This window comes from Neoarius graeffei, chromosome 25, assembly GCF_027579695.1.
Source record: "Neoarius graeffei isolate fNeoGra1 chromosome 25, fNeoGra1.pri, whole genome shotgun sequence".
Taxonomy (NCBI): Eukaryota; Metazoa; Chordata; class Actinopteri; order Siluriformes; family Ariidae; genus Neoarius; species Neoarius graeffei.
This window is the reverse complement of record NC_083593.1, coordinates 23,501,498-23,524,845: the sequence shown is the minus strand read 5'-3', so window position 1 is coordinate 23,524,845 and position 23,348 is coordinate 23,501,498. Positions and strand designations below refer to the sequence as shown.

General features: G+C 46.2%; 2 protein-coding genes across 8 annotated transcripts in view; both read right to left on the bottom strand.

Moving 5' to 3' along the window:
- The window catches only part of LOC132873196 (adhesion G-protein coupled receptor G2), a 194,613-nt gene that overhangs the window by 13,722 nt on the left and 157,543 nt on the right, over positions 1 to 23,348 (bottom strand). For 6 of the 7 annotated variants that reach the window (XM_060908529.1, XM_060908535.1, XM_060908531.1 and 3 more), the window contains 4 exons: positions 15,409 to 15,533; positions 14,374 to 14,645; positions 14,160 to 14,259; positions 13,782 to 14,065 (listed from right to left, as the gene is read on the bottom strand). In XM_060908529.1, the coding sequence (XP_060764512.1) occupies positions 13,782 to 14,065; positions 14,160 to 14,259; positions 14,374 to 14,645; positions 15,409 to 15,533 (781 nt within the window). The remainder of the gene's footprint in view (positions 1 to 13,781; positions 14,066 to 14,159; positions 14,260 to 14,373; positions 14,646 to 15,408; positions 15,534 to 23,348) is intronic. The other variant, XM_060908534.1, reaches the window with a different exon arrangement.
- Positions 1 to 23,348, bottom strand: part of uspl1 (ubiquitin specific peptidase like 1) — a 504,778-nt gene that overhangs the window by 335,743 nt on the left and 145,687 nt on the right. The gene's annotated exons all lie outside the window — the stretch shown is intronic.

Below are 23,348 nucleotides of genomic sequence, written 5' to 3'. Positions count from 1 at the left end.
GGGACGTCGACTATGAGGTGAGGCGAACAGACAGGGGTGGGGCGCTACAGATTTACCACCTCAATCTGCTCAAACTCTGGAACGAGGAGGTCCCCGTGGCGTTGGTGTCGGTAGTTCCGGAGAAGGCGGGGCTGGGGCCGGAGGTTCAAAAAGGGAATTTGGCATCACGTACCTCTCCGGTCCCCTGTGGAGACCACCTCTCCCCGACCCAACTCACGGAGGTCGCCCAGTTGCAGGCCGAGTTTTCGGATGTGTTCTCGCCCCTGCCCGGTCGCACTAACCTCATAGAACACCACATAGAGACACCCCCGGGGGTGGTAGTGCGTAGCCGTCCTTATAGACTACCCGAACACAAAAAAAAGGTGGTTCGGGAAGAACTTCAGGCCATGCTCGAAATGGGCATCGTCGAGGAGTCCCACAGCGACTGGAGCAGCCCGGTGGTCTTGGTTCCCAAGGCCGACGGCTCGGTCCGGTTCTGTGTGGACTATAGAAAAGTCAACGCGGTGTCTAAATTCGACACGTACCCAATGCCTCGTATTGATGAGCTGTTCGATTGACTAGGCACGGCTCGCTTTTACTCGACACTGGATTTAACGAAGGGATATTGGCAGATCCCCTTGACTCCATTATCCCGGGAGAAAACGGCCTTTTCCACACCGTTCGGCTTACACCAGTTCGTCACACTTCCGTTTGGGCTGTTTGGGGCGCCCGCTACGTTTCAGCGGCTGATGGACCGGGTCCTCCGGCCCCACGCCACCTATGCGGCCGCCTACCTGGACGACATTATCGTTTATAGTAACGACTGGCAGCGGCACCTGCAACACCTGAGGGCCGTCCTTAGGTCGCTGAGACGGGCGGGACTCACGGCCAACCCAAAGAAGTGTGCGATTGGGCGGGTGGAAGTACGGTATCTGGGCTTCCACTTGGGCAACGGGCAGGTGCGTCCCCAAATTAATAAGACAGCAGCGATTGCGGCCTGCCCGAGGCCCAAGACCAAAAAGGGGGTGAGACAGTTCCTGGGGCTGGCTGGCTACTATCGTAGGTTTATACCTAATTATTCGGACGTCACCAGCCCGCTGACTGACCTCACTAAAAAGGGGGCGCCAGATCCGGTCCAGTGGACGGAGCAGTGCCAGCGGGCTTTCTCGGAGGTAAAGGCTGCACTGTGTGGGGGGCCACTTTTACACTCCCCTGACTTCTCTCTCCCTTTTATGTTACAGACGGATGCGTCGGACAGAGGGCTGGGGGCCGTTTTGTCCCAGCAGGTGGAGGGGGAGGATCGCCCGGTCCTATACATCAGCCGGAAGCTGTCAGTGCGTGAGGGGCGCTACAGCACGATTGAAAAGGAGTGCCTGGCGATCAAATGGGCGGTCCTCGCCCTCCGGTACTACCTGCTGGGGCGCTCTTTCACCCTCTGTTCGGACCACGCGCCCCTCCAGTGGCTCCACCGCATGAAAGATGCCAACGCGCGGATCACCCGTTGGTATCTGGCGCTCCAACCCTTTAATTTCAAGGTGGTCCACAGGCCGGGGGCACAGATGGTCGTGGCGGACTTCCTCTCCCGTCAAGGGGGGGGGGGGGGGGGGGGGGGGGAGTCGGCTGCGGGCCGGACGGCTGCCCGGCCTGAGTCGGGCGGTGGGGGTATGTGGCAGCGGGGGCGTGGTCAAGCACCGGTCTGTGACAGGAGGGCGGAGTCAGGGAAGGTAAGTGGCAGAATCACTTCACCTGAGAGCAATTAACCTGTGTTTGTGTGTCTTCCCAGGGACCGCGCCCTATTTAGGGAGGGAGAGCGAGAGCAGAGGAGATCTCTCCCGAACCAGACACCTGATGTGTGTGTGTGTCTGTGTTAAACAGATTGTGTTCCCTGAAAAGTGGAAGCAATAAAACTATTTGTTGAACCTGATCTCTGTCCTGCCGTCCTCTGTGCTCCACCCACACCTAGGGAAAGCTACACCCTTGTCCCAGAAAGAACACGCTGCCATGGAGGAATACATTCAAGAGGCACTTAAGCAAGGATATATCCAACTGTCCAAATCTCCCGCCTCTGCGGGCTTCTTCTTCGTCGAGAAGCGAGTCAGTGGACTTTGGCCCAGCATTGATTATAGAGGTTGGAACCAGGTTTCTGTCAAGTACCCTTATCCTCTTCCTCTTGTTCGTATGACCCTCGAACAACTGAGATCGGCCAAGATATTTTCTAAACTGGATCTACGCAGTGCATACAACCTGATCAGGATGAAAGAAGGTGAGGAGTGGAAGACCACATTTAGCATTACCACCGGCCATTTTGAATACCAGGTAATGCCGTACGGTCTTTCTTTGGTGCCCAGCATGTTCCAATGACTGATCAACGATGTGCTCCGGGACATACTGGGTAGGTATGCCATCGCATACATAGATGATATCCTGATCTATTCCCCAGATGAAGAGAGCCACCAGAAGCACATCAGAACAGTTCTTCAATGCCTACTAGAGAATCACCTCTCCATCAAGGCCAAGAAGTGCGAGTTCCATCAAGATTGCATCTCCTTCCTAGGATACATCGTTAGCACCAAGGGAGTTAGCATGGACTCCTCTAAGGTCTCCACAGTTATGTCCTAGCCTACACCTACCTCCATAAGGGAGCTTCAGTGGTTTCTGGGCTTCATGTATTTCTATCATTGGAAATGATCATGTATAATCGTCTCCCTCCTGCTTCAATGACTACCGCCCTGTCATACTCACTCCCATCCTCATGAAGTGCTTCGAGCGGCTAGTCATACAGCATATCAAGTCTGCCCTCCCCCCCGCCCTGGACCCTTTCCAATTTGCATATCAGTCCAACCGTTCGACTGATGATGCCATCTCCACTGCCCTCCACTCAGCCCTCACCCACCTGGAGACAAAAGACTCGTATGTCAGAATGCTGTTCATAGACTTTCAGCATTCAATGCAATCATTCCTCAGCAGCTCATTCATAAACTGGACCAGCTGGGACTCAACACCTCCCTGTGCAACTGGCTGCTGGACTTCCTGACGGGGAGACCACAGACTGTACGGGTCAGCAGCAACTCCTCCAGCACCATCACATTGAACACGGGGGCCCCCCAAGGATGTGTGCTAAGCCCCCTCCTCTTCACTCTGCTGACCCACGACTGCACACCAACATCCAACTCTAATCTCTTCATTAAGTTTGCGGATGACATGACTGTGGTGGGTCTCCTCAACAATGGCGATGAGACAATCTACAGGAGTGAGGTGAGCCGCTTCGCCATGTGGTGCAAGGACAACAATCTCCATCTGAACATGGAGAAGATGAAGGAGATTGTTGTGGACTTCAGGAGAGAGCACACCCAGCATGCTCCACTATCTATCGATGGTGCTGCAGTGGAGAGGGTGTGCAGCACCAAGTTTCTGGGTGTACACATCTCTGAAGACCTGTCCTGGAGCAACAACACCACATCACTGGCCAAAAAAGCCCAACAGCATCTGTACTTCCTCCGCAAACTGAGGAGAGCAAGAGCCCTGGCCCCCATCATGCACACTTTCTACAGAGGCACCATCGAGAACATCCTGACCAGCTGCATCACCATGTGGTACGGCGCCTGCACCGTGTCCTGCTGCAAGACTCTGCAGCGCATCATGAGAGCAGCTAAGAGGATCATTGGTGTCTCTCTCTCCCTTCTCTAATGGATATTTATAACTCCCGCCTCACCCGCAAAGCCATCAGGATTGCAGGTGACCCCACCCACCCATCTCACAGCCTCTTCAGTCTGCTGCCGTCAGGGAGGAGACTGCGGAGTCTCCGGGCCAAAACCAGCAGGCTCAAGAACAGTTTCTTTCACCAGGCGGTCAGGAGGCTCAACTCCCTCCCTGTTGTGCCCCTCCTCCCCCCTTTGCCCCCTGCCACAGATTCTGCTCGCACACCCCCCTGCCCCCCTTCAGCATCTGACATGTAATCCTCACAGTTCCCCCCCCAAACACACACACACACACACACACACACACACACACACTTCATCGTTCATTAACACACTGAACTCATTGTCTTCTGCTGAGAGGAATTATGATGTCGGCAACAGAGAACTGCTTGCCATCAAACTAGCCTGAGAAGAGTGGCGGCATTGGCTCAAAGGAGCCAATCACCCTTTTGTTATCCTCATTGATCATAAAAATCTTGAATACCTCAAGACAGCCAAGAGGCTGAAACCTCGCCAGGCCAGGTGGGCACTATTCTTCACCAGATTCAATATCACCATTTCATTTCGCCCTGGTTCCAAGAACACGAAAGCCAATGCCTTATCACAAAGTTTTGGTTCTGCACACCAAGTGCCTGTCAATCATCCCATTCTCCCGTCCCAATGTTTTGTACAATCCATCACATGGGACCTAGAGAGAGAGATAAGAAATTCCCAACTGCAAGTTCTTCCTGATAACCTCCCACCTGGTCTACTGTACATGCCCAAGCGGTTTCAAGGTAGTTTCATTACATGGGTGCACTCATCACCTGCCACAGGTCATCCTGGCAGTCAAAGCACACATCAAATGCTCAGGAATAAGTATTGGTGGGAGAATATGCTGACCAAAATTAACCAGTTCATTGCATCTTGTTCTACTTGAGCGCAGGCTAAAGTTCCCAGAACCCCTCCTGCTGGCAAGCTGTGCCCTCTTCCTACACCTCAGAGACCCTGGTCCCATATTGTCATCGACTTCATCATGGACCTCCCTCTATCAGAGGGTAATACTACCATAATGGTAACCATAGACGGTTTCTCGAAAGCCCTTAAGTTCATTCTGTTGCCAGGGGTCCCCACGGCATCACAAACAGCGGAGCTCCTCTTCCAGCAATTGTTTAGATACTACAGTATGTCCTGGGTATGATGTTAAATTGCATCCGGTGGCAAGGCTCCTGCCAAGGATGGATGGGGCTTTGGGGAGCATGAAGTCACCCCTTAATTGTCATTACCCCCAGGTCCACTCTGACCTGGAGTGGTAGCACCTGTTAGGGTGCCAACTATGGCTCAAATAGCTCCACTGCCTAGTGGATGGCTAGGAATAGCCCAAGGCTAAGGGAGTCAACCCTAACAGATAACAACAGGGAATGCCTACCCCATGCATGCAAAGTTTGGGCATGCCCACAAGGCATCACTCTTACCACATAGAGGAAGTCCCTTCCAAAAGATGTTTGGGTGGTGCCAGCAAGTGTCGTGGAGTGCCCAGGGCTGGATGAGGCACATAAGGCTTCCAGGCCATCCACTGCACCCAACTCCATGTTCTGCCATCTTGACCTTGTCTTGCCACTGAAAATCATGGATCTTGGGTAAGAGAGTGAGGTTGGCATAGCGCAACCCATCCTCACTTTAATCCAACACCTAGCACAAGTCATCCACTTCACCTAATCTCACCAACTCATCCTCACACATCCAAGTCCTACGGCGATGGGAGAGTGGCAAAGTGGCAGGTGTTGGACTGCACTGGGAGCCATAGCCACAAACCTGCACGTAGGCGGCCTGGGCTATAGGGTCGTTGTCCAGTGACCGAGGCAGTACTGGACCTTGGCAGCCCTCCGGGTGACTGAGCAGCCCTATTTAGGAATGCACTGCTCAGCTCCATGGCTTGAGGCAGGGACTAGGAAAGGTGTCCTAAAAATTGCCTGGCAGGAGTTCCCCTTTCGGTGGTAAACAACAATGAGGAAATTCCAAGCCAAAACCCAAAACCACCCCACTGATCTTAGGAGCATGGAATGAACAAACTCTGCTGGACCGTAGCGAAACTGTTAGACCAGAGGAGAACTGCTCTCGTGGCTTGCGAGCTTTCAAGATACAAGATCCAGATTGCTGCCCTCAGTGAGACACAATTTGATGGAGAAGGACAGCTGACTGAAATGGGTGCTGGGTATACGTTCTACTAGCATGGCAAAAGTGAGGAACAAAACCGTGAATCCAGAGTTGGCTTTGCTGTTCAGACTGGCTTGGCAAAGAAGCTGCCATTCGCTCCAAAAGGCATCAGTGATAGACTGATGTCCCCAAGACTGCCAATAACCGGCAAGGATTATGCCATAATCCTCAGTGTATACTCACCAACAATGACAAACACTGACGAAGCAAAAGAGAGATTCTATGAAGAGCTGAACTCTACCATCTCGGCCGTCTCCAAGCCAGACAAGCTCATCATCTTGGGTGATTTCAGTGCATGTGTTGGCAATGATCGTGAAACCTGGCATGGCATACTTGGGAAGCATGGTATTGGCAAGTGTAACAACAATGGCTACCTGCTGCTAGAAACCTGCTCCAATCATGAACTGCTGATCACAAACTCTCTGTTCCGTCTCCAGAAACACAATAGAACCACATGGCAGCACCCTCGCTCCAAGCACTGGCACCTCCTTGATTATGTGCTGGTACGGTACATCAGAGGGACAAGCAGGATGTTAGAATAACCAAAGTGATGTGTGGTGCTGAGTGCTGGATGGACCACAGGTTACTTGTCTCCAAGCTCAAGTTCCAACCACCAAGATGACTGCAAGGGAAAAAAGCCCTAAAGTGCCTCAATATAGCCAAACTCTCTGCCCCTTCTACCAAGCAGACCCTTTTTGCACATCTCTGAGTGTCCCTACAGCACCTTAAAACCAATGGTGATATTGAAGAAAACTGGGCCAAGCTGAGAGATGCAATCTACACCACTGCTCTCTCTGTCCTCAGCACATCCTCTCACAAACATCAGGACTGGTTCAACAAGAGTGCCATTCCAATACAAGAACTTCTGGAAATGAAGCACCAGCTACATTGTGCTGTGCTCCAGGACCCAAACTCTGCTTCCAAGGCATATGCCCTAAAGAACATCAAGGCCAAGATTCAGACTGAAAATACAGGACAAATGGCTTAGTACAAAGGCAGATGAGATCCAAGCATACGCTGACCACAAGAACTGGAAAGGCTTCTACTGTGCTCTGAAAGCTGTCTATGGTCCATCTTCCTCTGGGTCTTCCTCTCCGCTTCGCACGGATAGAAGCTCTACAATAACTGAGAAGGAAGCGATCCTCCAACGTTGGGCTGAATACTTCAATAATGTCCTGAATCACCCCTCAAACATCAGTGAGGAAGCAATTGAAAGGCTACCACAAGTACCAGTCAATAACACAATGGACAATTCACCAACAGTAGATGAGGTCCTCAAAGCTATCAAGGGTCTAGCAAATGGCAAAGCTCCTGGCAGTGATTCCATTCCAGCAGAGATCTACAAACTGAATCACTCTCTAGTCACCAGCCACCTCGCAGAACTGTTCTCTGAAATTTGGATGCAAGGGAAACTGCCACAAGAATACAAAGATGCTTCCATCATCCATCTATACTGTATAAGCACAATGGTAACCGCAAAGACTGCAACAACCATCGTGGCATATCACTGCTGTCTACCTTTCTCACCATACGCCAGGTAGACGATTGGTTCATCTGTCAGCTAGATGTCACTCCTCGTCCAGGAGTGTCGTCTTGCATTTCTTGAGCACATGGTTCTTCTTCCCCACCGGCTTGCTAGGCCTGTTGTGGGTTGTGCGACCCTGTCAATTTGTACCTTCCAAACACTGCTCCCCGAAGGTTACTGCTGTCTACCACTGGCAAGATTCTCGCAAGGATATGTCTAAACCGCCTCTCAGCCCATCTAGAACAGGACCTTCTTCCAGAGACCTAGTGTGGTTTCTGCAAAGGGCGTAGCACTGTGGACATGATCTTTGCTGCTCGACAGCTTCAAGAAAAATGCCAAGAACAGAATGTGAGACTGTACACCACCTTTGTTGATCTGACAAAAGCCTTTGATACTGTGAGTCGCGAAGGTCTCTGGAAAATCATGGCAAAGTTTGGTTGCCCAGATCACTTCATCACCATCATCCAGTAATTCCATGATGGCATGCAAGCCCAAGTTCACGATAATGGCTCTCTCTCAGACCCTTCTGAAATCACTAATGGAGTCAAGCAGGGCTGTGTGCTCACCCCAACACTCTTCAGCATGATGCTCTCTGCTTTACTGATGGACGCCTACCACAATGACAACATCGGGATAAAGCTGAGGTTCAGAACCGATGGGAAGCTCTCCAATCTTCGCAGACTCTGATTCAAGACAAAGATCCAAACCACTACCATACATGAATTTCTGTTTGCTGATGATTGTGCCCTGAATGCTTCCTCATTAGAAGACATGCAAATCACTGTAGATTGTTTTGCAGCCGCCTGTCGGGACTTTGGACTCACCATCAATACACAGAAAACAGAAGTGATGTCCCAACCAGCACCAGGTGAGCCCTACCTGGAGCCTCACATCACTGTTGGCACTGAGCCCCTCACCTCCTGTGAGAAATCTGTCTACTTGGGCAGCACACTCTCTTGCACTGCCAACATTGACCTTAAAGTTGAACACCGGATCGCAAAACCCAGTACTGCCTTTGGCCAACTTCATGAAATTGTATGGGAGTGAAGAGGCATCTCTCTCAAGACCAGAATAAAAGTCTACTGTGCTGTGGTTGTCACCTCACTTTTGTATGGGTGCAAGACATGGACAGTGTACAGCAGACATGCCAAAAGACTGAACAGCTTCCATATGCGATGCCTGAGGAACATCATGCATATCAAGTGGCAGGACAAGGTGCCAGATTCAGAAGTGCTCAGCAGAGCCAACCTTCCCAGCATCTTTGCAATGCTGAAGCAGGCACCGCTACGATGTGCACATTCCCAAACGACTCCTCTATGGTGAACTCTGCACTGGGAAGCCAGAAGAAGAGATTCAAAGACGCATTGAATATGAATCTCAAATCCTGTCAGATCTGTCCGGAGACTTGGGAAGAGAGAGCCAGTAACCACAGCCTCTGGCGCAGCAGCATCACAAGAGGAGTGCAAACCTATGAAGCTAACCGCATACTTGATGCCCAGTGGAAACATGAACAGCGCAAAAGCCACATCCACAGCCCCACCTCTTCATCATCACCTCATCCTCGTTCACTGAACACACCATTTATCTACTCACTGTCATCGTTCATTTCATACAAGGATAGGCCTTGTTAGCCACCTTCGCACACACTGCACTGGATGAAAGGATTATCATGGTCATCTTTGAACACAAAGGACTAATTAAAGAAGAAAGCACAACTTTATTCATCACACACTTGTGAAATTTCCTCTCTGCATTTAACCCATCTGAAGCAGTGAACACACACATGCACACACACGTGAGCAATGAGCACACACACATACCCAGAGCAGTGGGCAGCCATGCTAACAGCACCCAGGGAGCAGTTGGGAGTTAGGTGCCTCGCTCAAGGGCACCTCAGCCCAAGGCCATCCCATATTAACCTAACCTGCATGTCTTTAGACTGTGGGGGAAAACGGAGCACCTGGAGGAAACCCACGCAGACACGGGGAGAACATGCAAACTCCACACAGTTGGAGAACAGATACTACGGTATCCCAGAAGACAGTCAGTGACCGGGGCTCTCAATTCATCTCTCACTTCTGGACATGCTTCATGGTGAGGTTAGGGGTATCAGTGAGCCTTACATCAGACTACCACCCTCAATCCAATGGGCAAGTTGAGAGAGCCAACCAGGAAATTGGCTGCTTCCTGAGAATTTTCTGCATGTGCAACCAGGGGGATTGGGCACATTTTCTCCCATGGGCTGAGTATGCACAGAACTCCCTTAGACACTCCGCTACACAGCTAACCCCGTTTCAGTGCATACTCGGCTACCAGCCACCCTTTTTCCCCTGGGATGACGCACCTAGCCAGGTACAGTCAGTGGAGGACTGGTTCACATGCAGCCAAACAATATGGGAAGAGGTTCACCAACGGTTAGAGACCGTTAATGCCAAGTATAAGGAATACGGGGACAAACATAGGAGACAACCTAGACTTTTCCCCAGGCAACAGAGTATGGGTGGCCACAAGGAATCTCAGAGGGCCCAACACATGCAGAAAACTCCAGCCATGTTACATTGGGCCATTCAAGGTACCGCGGTGCATTAATGAAGTATCCTACTGGTTAGAACAACCCCCTCACAGCAGACTGTCTCCCACATTCCATGTCTCCAATCTAAAACCAGCCATCCCAGGTCCCCTTGCTGAGAACTCACCAGTTCCCGAACACCCTGAACACCTTATAAAGGGTGATTCCATCTACCAGGTAAACAAGATCCTTGACTCTAGACACAGAAGAGGGCAAGTCGAATACCTGGTAGATTGGGAGGGGTATGGACCTGAAGAACAGAGCTGGGTTCCCGCCAAGGACATTCTAGACCCTCTCTTCAGGCAAGAGTTCCATGCCCTGAATCCTCACAAGCCTACACCATGAGGTCGAGGACATCCTTGAAAGAGTATAGCTCCCAGAGGGAGCTCTTTGGGAGGGGGGTTCTGTCAGTAAATCTGCTGAGAACACACAAACTACAAACATGGACACTCAGAACTACAATCCCCAAGAACCACAGTGCCCCCGTCACCTGAGTACTCATCACAGCTGTCACACATTCCCCTAATCAGCTCTCCCTTTACTTAATGATACTTCTCACAACACTCCAGTGTGAAGTATCATTCTGCTTTCCCCAGTATGTACCAGGCCTTGCATTCTCTGTCTCTCGATTTTCTGACCTTTGCTTGCCTTGTTTCTACTACGATCTTTGTCTTGCCTATTCTGTGTTGTTCACTAATCACCCGATCTCGCTTCTGTCTATCATTTTGGCTTTGTCGACCCTCTACTTCCCCGCTCTCCTCTGCACATACATCTGTAAGTGCCTGCATCCTGACACTATCTACCTACCTTTAGCAGAATGATAAATTACATTAGCTAAGAAGGCTAAGATAAGAACCTTGTTTACCAAAATAGATGTTCAGTACAGCCAGGAAGTATGTCCACAAGTTTGATTCTTAACCTGCTCCAGGCCCCTATCTTGATCTAATCCCGTGGGGATACATGCTTGTTTGACTTCTTTCATAGCCTCAGCATATGAGCCTTTTAATGGGGGCAGCTCTGGTCTAAAGGTTAGAGAAGCAGCCTTGGGCCAAAGGGTCACTGGTCTGATTCCCTGAACTGGTAGAAAAATCCATGGCTGAAGTGCCCTTGAGCAAGACACCTAAGCCCCAACTGCTCCCTAGGCACTGGGTATGTGTGTGTGTGTGCTCATTGTAGCTCACTCTGAATGAGTATCTGCTAAATGCCTGTAATGTAATGTAATATGATACCTGATGAACAGTTTTATATCTCTGTATCACTTGTGCCTGTTGTTGCATCACACATCCCTTATACCGGTAAGCTGCACTATGTGAACCTCTACAACTGCAACATTTTGATCCAACTGTTACTTCACACTACCCATACTTATGATCACCACCACACTGGCAACACCTCCTCTCCCCTTTACACACTGATGCTACATGTCCTATTTGCTGGCATTTATAGCACCACAATGGGGCTGGTATATATGGCAGTTACCCTGTCAGGCCATAACCAATCATTACCCTTTTAGGAAGTTGTTCATCACTGAAGTAAAGCAATATCATCTTGGTAAGTTCTTTCTTTCCCTCCCTAGTATTAAAATGAGTAACCATCACTAGGATTCCTCCCTCTATAAATGATTTCATTACCTTTTCTGTAATTGTCAATTGATAATTCCTCTAACCTCACCCTCTGGCTCCAAACATTAAACCACTTCCTTCCCTAATTTTGTTACCTTTTCCTGCTGTTCCCTGGATTTGCAAAAAAACATTAACTTTGTTACTTTGTCACTATCTACATACTTAGCTGATGCTACCAGTCCTATTGTTTCTTTTATTAGTTTAGTAAATCTCACTGGATTTGAAACATCATTATTAGTGATATCCAATATGAATGACAAGTACTTTGAATTCCTCACCACCAACCTTTTGACATTTACTTATTGGACTACCTCCTCCTTCCAACTGCCTCATCCTTTTACTGCTTTGAATAATCAGTAGAGTCACTTTTCTTCCAGAAATTCCTTCTATTTAAGTTACATCCTATCTCCTCCTCCAATGACTCACTCCCATTGATGCATCACATTACATTAATGGCATTTAGCAACGTACAACATACCCAGAGCAGCCAGGGGAGCAGTTGGTGGCTAGGTGCCTTGCTCAAGGGCACCTCAGCCATTCCTACTGGTCTAGGGAATTGAACTGGTGACCTTTTGGTCCCAAAGCTGCTTCTGCAACCATTAGGCCATGGCTTCCCCCATTGTGATACTTGCCATTCTGTCGGCAAAGTGAGCAAAAGAATTAAAGCAAGAGTGCTGGCCAGCTGATAGCTGTTGGACCAACACCCTCACACTACAAAAAAATAAAAAAAGCTTATCAAAGAAAACAAAAACTCATTTGCCAACAAACAACACCGCAACCTTGAAAAGTTTTTCCCCCCCTGTTGACAAGTCTCACCCTCTAGCATCTTTTATGACATTTTAACTCTCATCACTGACTACGTTTACATGCACATCCAAATCGAGCTGAAGGTCTCAGCAGGGTGCCAGAGAAATCCAATCCTACATGCACAGTGTTTAAATCGAGCTATTGTTATGAGGTGCATTGTGCACCCGAGCCACAGGTGGCGCTACACGCCCCATCGTGTTGGTACACTTCCGGTTGTCGTCATGAAGAAGAGCTATTCAAGAGTATAAACAAAGTGACTACAGGCGGAAATTAGCATGCACTGCTATAACCTGGTACAGACATCTGTCCTGACCACAAGGATAATGTTTAATTTGTACACTGTCCCTTTTAAAAATAAAATAAACTCTAAGAAGAGTGTTTGTAGTTTGTATGTACGAACAGAAGTGTTCCTAATAAACTGGGCGGCTAAGGTGAAGTGTCATGCCGACCGAGGCTGGTTTTTTTTTCGACACAATTCACAGCTATGCAACAGCTGTACAGATGTATTTGGTGATACAGTAAGTGAGCTAAATTTTAACAGTGCAAACAATGCCACAAAAAGAAAAGATTCATGCCGTTGTCATGCCGACCGAGGCTGTTGTGTTTCCCTTGTGGTCTTGTCACTCGTCACTTCCGGAAGGGGCAGTGCTGAAGTAAGTAGCTCGAATACGTAGCTCGGCAGAAATCGCATAATCTAGGTCGTGTAGCTCGATTCCAAGAAATCAAGTTTGGTTCAATTTCAGCCGAATTAAGGTGTATACATGGCATTTTGAACTTCGATTTCAGTCGAGCAACGGCAGAAATTCGATTCTCTCTATGTGCATGTAAACGTAGTCATTGATACAGACATTGGACTACAGCTGTAAGGAATAAGTACTCCATTTTATCTGTGTGATTGGTTTAGACCTGGCTGTAACTTCAAAAATATGCTTATGATGTAGCATGCACCTATTTTAAATGACAAAACAAAGACATGTTTTTGTAGCTTGTATACTTCAGAATTGTTTTGGCATGCCCCTATGTGAGGCACATGTTGCATACCCCCTTTTTGTGCCTCTGATTACAGACAATTATTTCACAATATTATAAAAGTTACTTGTAACTATCCATGAACATCAATATAGAAGACATTACAAATGCTTATTTAAACTATAAAAATCTAACAAACTTAAATGTTAGCTTTCTCCCTCTGTCTCATCTCAGCTGAGTGTTTCCACTTCCTCTATCCATCGGTTCAAATTAAAAGTCCTCTGCAGAGTCATGTTGCGACAACTGTGATTTCATGACATTTCATACAATTCTGAAGCAGCAGCAGTGGGCTTTAAGACTGCAGTACATGCTTAAATAGATATTAGAACATGTACAATAAGTGCTTAAATGCATACCTTGCAGTGAGTTAAAGATGGCAAACAGGTACATAAAGGGCAGGTTGACAGCATCCCAGGCAAAAAAGGCAAATCCCCAGGTAAGGCCCAGGAGAACAGTAAGCCCTGCCACACTCCGTAGGTCTTGTAGGACACTGCGATGCTGGAGGTTATGGGGATTTTGCCTCTTAATGCGACAAAGCTGAACCATTACAACAATGAACATGCTAAGGTTCAGTAAGAAGACAACACAGAAGTATGCCACCACTGCAACATAGAAGGCTATATCATTCTTCAGCCAGCAACTGCATGGAGAAAGATAAGATCACACAGTTACACATCTGATTTCAATCAATGTAATTCATCTAAAGAAAAGAAAAGACAACTTGATGCTCTTACAATTGATCTGAGGTTCCATCTTCAAACTTCCCATAAGACACTAGTCCATAATTGTTTTTCTCAATGGATATGACAATTATAACCACAATAAGAGGAATACCTTAGATGCAAAGGAATAAATAATTTATTCATTCAAAACTATTACAATAGACCCAAGATATCTAATAGAACCAGCTATATGAAAGTTAAAGCAATACAACACTTATCTACATACCCCAGCCAGCAAGTCCTAATTTGACCATGAAGCGGGACACATAGGTGTTAAAAACTTTAACAAGGGCAATGTACATATGGACAGCCTCCATTGCCATCCAGGTGAAAGATGCCAATAGGAAGTAGTGCAAGAAGAAGGCAGTGGAGATGCAGAGACCTATAACACTGGGGTACAGAGCCAGCCAAGCATCCAATAGGAATGTTAGGTTCAACAGAAGCAAAGCCAAACACAGCTGGATCACAATTTTTGATGGGATATCCTTACGCAGTGTCCTAAAAGAGAAGATATAAATACTGTTCTTAAATGAATTAAGTGCCTTACCTTTACTCAGTGTAGATGCCCAACAGGATCATGTTTTGTCTGGTTGACTTTATTTCATTTGTTAATATACACTCACCAGCCACTTTATTAGGAACACCCATACACTTGCTGTTTTATGCAGTTATCTTGACAGATAATCCCTTAACAAGCCAATCCTTTGACAGCAGCACAATGCATACAATCATGCAGATACAAATCAAGAGTTTCAGTTAATGTTCACTTCAAACATCAGAATGGGAAAAATTGTGAATTCTGTGACTCTCACTGTGGCATGGGCGTTGGTGCCAGATGGACTGGTTTGAGTATTTCAGAAACTGCTGATCTCCTAGGGTTTTCACACACAACAGTCTCTAGAATTTACACAGAATGGTGTTAAAACCAAAAAAGCTGAGTGAGTGACAGTTCCGTGTGTGGAAACACCTTGTTGATAAGAGAGGTCAGAGGAAAATGGCCAGATTGGTTCGATTTGCCAGGAAGGATATAACAACCCTTTACAACCATGGTGAGCAGAAAAGCATCTCAGCATGCAACAGCAGAAGACCACATTTGGTTCGACTCCTGCCAGCCAAGAACAGGAATCTTAGAATCAACAAGTTCCTATTAAAGTGGCTGGTGAGTGTATTTGATTGCTTAAATGATTCTGACGTTGCTATTTGCAATAATACACTTAAATTGTATATTGCTTTTGCAATGTGTGATTGATGCAAAACTCACTCAAAAGCCAGATAAGTCATCAGGGTGACCGAGAGGAAAATGGCAGAGATGCCACAGCCAATATAGGTGATGTAGGTTAGGATGGTAGCCTGCAAACGATTGGTTATCCCTTCTCTGGAAAGGTCCTATTATGAAAATTTATTTAAAAATATATATATATATAACCAAGCTGGAATATGCCAATCAAATAAATATGTATTACAACTAAGCAAATAAAAGACATTTCACCCAACTATGATAAGGCTGACCTAACAATGGTCCTATGCACAAAACAAGCTCCATAAAGACATGGTTTGCCAAAATTGGTGTGGAAGAACTTGACTTCCTGAGCACCCGGAGTCCAAACCTCAACCCCACAAAATACCTTCAGAATGAATTGGAATGCCAACTGTGCTCCAAGCCTTCTTGCCTGATAGTACCGGACCTCACTAATGCTCTTCAGCTCTTAAGGCTGTTCCCAAAACAGTGGAGGCTGTTATATTAGCAAAGGCGAGACCAACTTTGGAATGGGATGTTCACTAAGCATATGGGTATCGTCAACTGTCCACATACTTTTGGCTATAGTGTGTAATGTAAAAGGATTCTGTTGACCAAGATCTGGAAATAAAGTTTGTCATAAAATGTAATTTACAGTAAAAAAAAAAACACCAACTTTTTTCTTCATGAAATAAATTCCTTGTGTGGCAGCACAAGTCATTAGACAGCAGAAAAGACATCTTTTACCCTCATCAAAAAAAAAATGGATTCTATGAATATACACTGATAAAGCACTATAAGGTTCCCCTGTGATTTGCATGACTTGTAATTGCCTCTTGAAATATAATGGCCTTTTTTTGGTTTTAACCCCAATGTAGTCATCACCAATTCTTACCCACTAGTTATTTTGTCCCTACCCCATAACAATTGGTACAATTTAGAGCTAATCTGCTTTTGTTTGAAGCCACTGCATCTATTTGAACTGCTGCTCTTGCAATGTCATAGGGCAACTGGACATGGTTGGAGGAGAGCACCACATGCCCACGACTAGCCAGTGTGACAAAGGACAGAGGAACCATATTTCAGGATTTGACTTTCCAATATCTAAACATTTTATTATTGCATAGCTTGGGAAGCCAAATAATTAACACTTTGTCACATGCCTTTGAGCACAGATTATTAACCATGAACCATTACTAAAATACCAACCACTGTACAGATGATTTTCATATTTTGACAAGTGTGTACATGGAAATTTTCAAAAGTACCTTAAGAACACTTTACATTTTTATAAAATTTAGGGTGATGATAGAAATATGTTTGGCATGCTTGAACTGGTACAGGCTGGTCTGATTGCTACTCGTTTTTGAAACCAGTGCAGGCTGTTCTGATTTACTTGTTTTGGTTAAGTTAAATCCCTGAGAGTTATCATCTTCACTTACACATTCTGTTCTCTGCTTAATAAAGGTTATGTTGACCAGTAATGTCTATCTTCTTTTCATAAGACTATGATCCTGATGGGTGACGTAATGGTACATAATGTCTCTCTTCTTTCATACAGTAATGTAGTCTAAACCAGTAATGTAATGCTTCATCACCCATTTATGTTATACATAGATAGCTTAGCTTTGTCAATTAAATCATCATCCAATCACATAGCTATAACACACTCTTGAATGTGAATATATACTCATGTTTGTCCTACAATAAACTGAGGAACATCTCTGAGCAGCTATGTCTTTGTCCGTGACTGTTTGCTCCCAGATCGATCCGTGAGGCAGAATCTCTTAGGCGGCAGAGGTCTACATTCCTAGATCATACTTTGTCAAATCAACCTCCTTTGCTACAGACAGATCAAACCCTAACAGTTTTCTGGGGGCTCATGTCTGGGCTCTCCACGTGGAAGGTAAGAGATTTTTTTTAAGTACACTGGGTTCTCTTCTTCCATCTGGAGATCTGAAATTTGGTTATCCCAACCGCACACATACGTGCATTATATAAATAGTCCTGTGGTGTTTCCTAGGACTGACTGGATGGTAGTTTCGGTTATCGCAGTCGCAGAGCCGATTGGATGGTAGTTTTTGGTTACCCCAATTACACACATACGTTGATTATATAAATAGTCCTATGGTGTTTCCTAGAGCTGATTGTAAGAGACTGTGTTTTGATCTGTCTGATTTGATTTGTTCAAGTGTTTTTAGGGAATAAGAAGGTCATTGAGTCTTGCTCAATCATGTACTGTATATTCTAAAGCTGCCATATACTGTGTGGATATGGTCCCAATGGTGTTCCCAGAGACAGATTGAGAGGTCTATACACTAACCTGAAAATTATTCCCCAAAGACTAGAATTATTTGAAGTTTTACCTTAATCTGCCTAGGAAATTCTTCTCATGTGTGTTTTGTGTGTGTCAAAATGGGTGGAAATAGTCAGTCTAAAACTGAAGATAGAAATCAATTCATGTGTGATAAGGGCTTTGGCCATTTTGTTCAACATTTCACTGATAATTTGGCCAGATGGACAAAGACCCACAATGGAAACCTTATCCTGGAGACAGTACTTTTGATGAGAACCATTTGTTAAGCGCTGGTTTAATGGTATATGATAAGCTGGGAGATCCCAGTTGGGATTTCTACGACATGAAATGTAGTTTGAATGCTTGGCATAGTCAGAAACATAATTGGGACAGTGCCCACACTTGCAGAGGAAAGGCTGGTAGAAATAATCAAAGAAAAGATGTGAAATTGACAATCTGCATTAGTGGTGTGCTCCTCTGTCCCTGTAAACACATGTGTAAAGGCTTTAACTCTGCCATGTTATGAATCTATGAACTGTGCTCAGCCTGCCATGTCTCCACAGACTAACACACATGTGGAAGCAGTGAGTGCTCTCGCTGCAGTCTCTGAGCCACCCTGCCTCTGAACTGATTCTCCCCATTGAAAAGAATGCAAACATTACTCTCAAGATAAACCTAATGTTCACCAGAAATGCTGCAAACCAATGCAGCTACATGATATACAACCTAATCCAGCTTTCCCGTTTGTGGTTATGGGAGAGGATTACCACATTTCACCTCCCCAACCATGGGCGCCGCCAGGGTTAGAACAATTCTAGGGGCCCAGCACTGCCATGGGGCCCTTTAAGGGGCTGATAATATGCTTTTAATGATTTTAATAAGACTTTTGAAATAACAACAATGCAATATTCCATCTGGTAAAATGAGCTAATTGAACAAGGTTGTCTATTTCTTGAGTTCTTCAACATATTGTCATTTAACCCTCCCCCTTTTGCGAAATGGTACGGTCCAGTTCTGGTAGAAGCGCGATGCATTAAATCTGTGTGCTGATCAGTGCAATGCTACTTGCTGCTGTGTCGCGGTGCAGCAGCCAGCCAGCCAGCAGTGGAGTGCGTACAGTCTATGATCACTAAATATGAAGAGTGGCTGTCAAAAACATAAAGAAAGACAGCTGAAAGCTGAGAGGGACCAGAGAGGCAGGCAATTGGTCACTCAGTTTTTCCCAAAGAAAGGTAGCTATCGCTCACGTGTGTTCAAAATATTAGCGAATGGTAAATGAACAGTATGAACGTGGTTGGATTAGCCTATCAAGAGAACACTTTTACAGTTTGTGCAGTGACATTTTTTCCATTTTACTAACTGAACTGACTTGTGTGATAAACAAGATGAAATATTACGTTATGCTGGTGCTAATAACTAGTGCTAATAACCAGTTTCATAACTAATGGGGTGCCCTAAATATGCACAGATTCAGCCTCAGGGGGACCTCCACCCTACCAAACCACTGAACCCCCCTTTGGAGAAGGAGGTAAGCAGCAATACAACCCATAAATGCTTTAGGATTGCTGCTTTTGTTGAAAGTTGGGGGGCCCAAAATTCTAATCTTTCATGGGGCCCAAAATTTCTGGCGGCGCCCCTGTCCCCAACTATCTGACATTAATGCTGTTATCCAAGCACTTCCAATCCATAAAGATGTACATGCCTTTTGTGATTCATTTTACTCTCACACTCATTATGCTCAACTCACTTGTCCTGATTATCACTGTATTCTCACATGCATTTTGGGGCTGGAGGTCACTGACGCTATGTTACAGGAGGAGGTGAGAGCTTCGGATGATTACTCTGATCTGCCTTTCAAACCTACAGAGAGGTCAGAGGACGATTGGGAGTATTATTTTGCATGGTCTGAAGCAAAGCACATTGAGTATGTTTGAACAGTTAGCCAGGTTTCTGAAGAATAAATTTCAATCTGCTTCTGATCTCTCTCAAGTAACAAGTGTTAAACAAGACCAGAATGAATCTTGCATTGCCTTTTTTTAAAAAACCTTTTAAAACTGTGTAGAACAAGCAGGCAGGGCTGCCCTCTGATCCTGCAGATGGTAGGCATTTCACACTATTCTTTTCATAACTTTTGTGAATAATCTGATTCCTGAAAATGCTTTTGTTTTGAAAATTTCCACCACAGGTGCTCTAAATGACATGAGCAGTGAGGAAGTGGGTTGTAAGACTTGTATTCCGCAGGTACCTTTGACCCTGTGATTAAGCCCAAATCTCCGACAGGTGAGCATAAACTAATCAGTCAGTGCCACAATGTGGACACCCTTCCCGGGTGACTGGAAGTTTGACATTAAGCCTGGCCAATGCTGCTACTGTGGCAGAGTTAGTCACTGGGAACGTGAATGCCGGAAAAAGGCACATGACAAGAGAAAAGGTAACACTTGCTTTGAACATTGTAGTCTGCCTAATCTCGCTCCACAGACATCAAACTCAGACACACATGAGCTCCCTGTATTCCACTGCTTGGGAGTTTACACAGGGCTGCCCACAGGGTGACACTAACCCCAATATTTTGTCCCTGATTCTTGTTAATGATTCCATCACATTGCCCATAATTGATCTTTGTGTCGATGGCACCACTTATCCCTTTATGGTGGATACGGGTGCCACTGGATCATCTTCTCATCTCATCTCATTATCTCTAGCCGCTTTATCCTTCTACAGGGTCGCAGGCAAGCTGGAGCCTATCCCAGCTGACTACGGGCGAAAGGCGGGGTACACCCTGGACAAGTCGTCAGGTCATCACAGGGCTGACACATAGACACAGACAACCATTCACACTCACATTCACACCCACGGTCAATTTAGAGTCACCAGTTAACCTAACCTGCATGTCTTTGGACTGTGGGGGAAACCGGAGCACCCGGAGGAAACCCACGCGGACACGGGGAGAACATGCAAACTCCACACAGAAAGGCCCTCGCCGGCCCCGGGGCTCGAACCCAGGACCTTCTTGCTGTGAGGCGACAGCGCTAACCACTACACCACCGTGCCGCCCCTGGATCATCTTTTAGTGGGAAATTTTACAGTGGGCCAGTATCAAGGGCCCACTATTAACTCTGGATATAATAATAATAATAATAATAATAAATAATGCATTTTATTTAGAAGCGCCTTTCAAAACACTCAAGGACACTATACAAACAGTAAAAACGAGTAAAAACAACAGTAAAAACAGTAAAACAAGACACAATAAAAGCACAGAGAAAGTAAACAGAGAATTTAGAGATGGTAAAAGTCACAATGAATATGCTAACTGAAACAAGTGAGTTTTCAGTCTGGATTTGAATAGAGGTAGAGAGTCGATATTACGTATGTCGGGGGGGGAGTGAATTCCAGAGTTGGGGAGCAGAGCGACTGAAAGCTCTACTCCCCATAGTACTGAGGAGGGCAGAGGTGACAGTGAGGAAGATGGAGGAGGAAGATCGGAGGGAACGAGAGGGGGTAGCAATGTGGAGAAGATTGAACAAATATGGAGGGGCAAGATTATGGATGGCCTTGAATGTGTGGAGGAGAATTTTGAAATTGATCCTGTATTTGATAGGGAGCCAGTGGAGAGTCTGTAGTGTTGGGGTGATGTGATGAAAAGAGGGCAAATTGGTGATGATATGGGCAGCTGAATTCTGGACCAATTGGAGCTTATGAAGGGATTTTTGAGGGAGACCAAAGAGGAGAGAATTACAGTAGTCAATGCGGGAGGTGACAAGACTGTGTACAAGGATGGAGGTGGTGTGGGAGGTGAGGGAGGGGCAAAGACGATTTATGTTGCATAAGTGAAAATAAGCAGACCGTGTAATGTTATTGATATGAGAGAGGAAGGATAGAGAGCTGTCTAGGATGACACCCAGGCTCTTGACCTGAGGGGAGGGGAAGACTATGGAACCATCAATTGAAAAGGAGATACTGTCAACTTTGGAGAGGGTGGATTTGGTGCCTACAAGGAGGACTTCAGTTTTGTCGCTGTTCAGTTTCAGGAAGTTAGAGGTGAACCAGGATTTGATTTCAGCTAAGCAGGTGGTAAGGGAAGGGGAAGGGAGGGTGGAAGAGGGTTTTCCAGACAGGTAGAGCTGGGTGTCATCCGCATAGCAATGAAAGTTGATATTAAATTTACGAAATATATTGCCGAGGGGAAGGAGGTAGGTGATGAAGAGGAGGGGCCCCAGGACAGAGCCCTGGGGCATGCCAGAGGTAACGGGGGAGGGTTGAGATCTGAAAGACATGAGTTGAATGAACTGAGTGCGGCCAGAGAGATAGGAGTGAAACCAGTCGAGGGGCGTGTGAGTGATACCGATGGAGGAGAGTCTATGGAGGAGGATGGAGTGAGAGATGGTGTCAAAGGCTGCACTTAGATCAAGGAGGATGAGAATGGAGAGTTGACCAGAATCAGCTGCCATGAGAAGGTCATTGGTGATCTTTAAGAGAGCAGTTTCTGTACTATGGCGGGGACGGAATCCAGACTGGAAGTGCTCATATAGGGAGTTGTGAGATAGGTGGAAGTGGAGTTGAGAGGCTACAATTTTTTTGAGGATTTTGAAAATGAAGGGCAGGTTGGAGATGGGGCGGAGGTTATTGTAGTCTGTGGGATCAGAGCCAGGTTTCTTGAGTATTGGGGTGACAGCAGCAACTTTGAATGGTGTGGGAACAGTTCCAGTGATGAATGAAGAGTGGATGATAGCAGATATGATGGGAAGGAGAGAGGGAAGGCAGGATTTAACAAGGGAAGTGGGGAGGGGATCAAGCTGACAGGTAGAGGGCTTGGACTTGCGGATGAGGCCAGAAATTTCAGAGAGATCAGGGAGCTGGAAGCTAGAAAATGGCTGGTGGAAAAGAAAGAGTTCAGTGGAGGGGTGAAATGGAGGGTTGGAGCCAAGATGTTGGTGAATTTTGTGAATTTTTTCATTGAAAAAGTGCAGTAGTTTGTTGCAGGTGTCAGCTGAGTGCAGGTGAGCGGGGAGAGAGTCAGGTGGTTTGATGATTTTGTTGAGCAGGGTGAACAGTGCTTTGGAGTTGCCATCATTGGAATGAATTAGAGTAAAGTAGTAGTCAGATTTAGCTTGAATGATGGAGTCCTTGTATTGAAGTATGTGGGCTTTGTACATTTCTTTGTGGACAGTTAGACCAGTTTTCTTGTGGAGACGTTCAAGTTGGCGACCTTTGGCTTTCATGGACTGGAGTTCGGGGGTATACCAGGGGGCAGTTTGTGAGAAGGTGATAATCCGAGTTTTAACAGGAGCGATACAGTTCAAGATGTTGTGAAGACCATTGTTGTATAAAGTGACTAGTTCATCAGGGGAGGGGAGATGGTCGGGAATAAGAATATTGTCAATAGAGACGGACAGTGAATCAATATTAATGTCCTTAATATTCCTGAAAGTGATAAGGCGAGGAGTCTTGATGATGGATAGAGAGAGTGTGATACTGAAGGAGACAAGGAAATGGTCAGATATGTGGAGGTCATCAGCTGAGCAGTTGGAAGGGGAGAGACCAGAGCAGCAGATTAAGTCCAGTGTATGACCTTTAACACAGGTGGGGAAATCAATAAATTGCTGAAATCCAAAACTATCAAGACATGATGAAAAGTCACGGGTGAGAGGAAGATTGCAATTGTCCA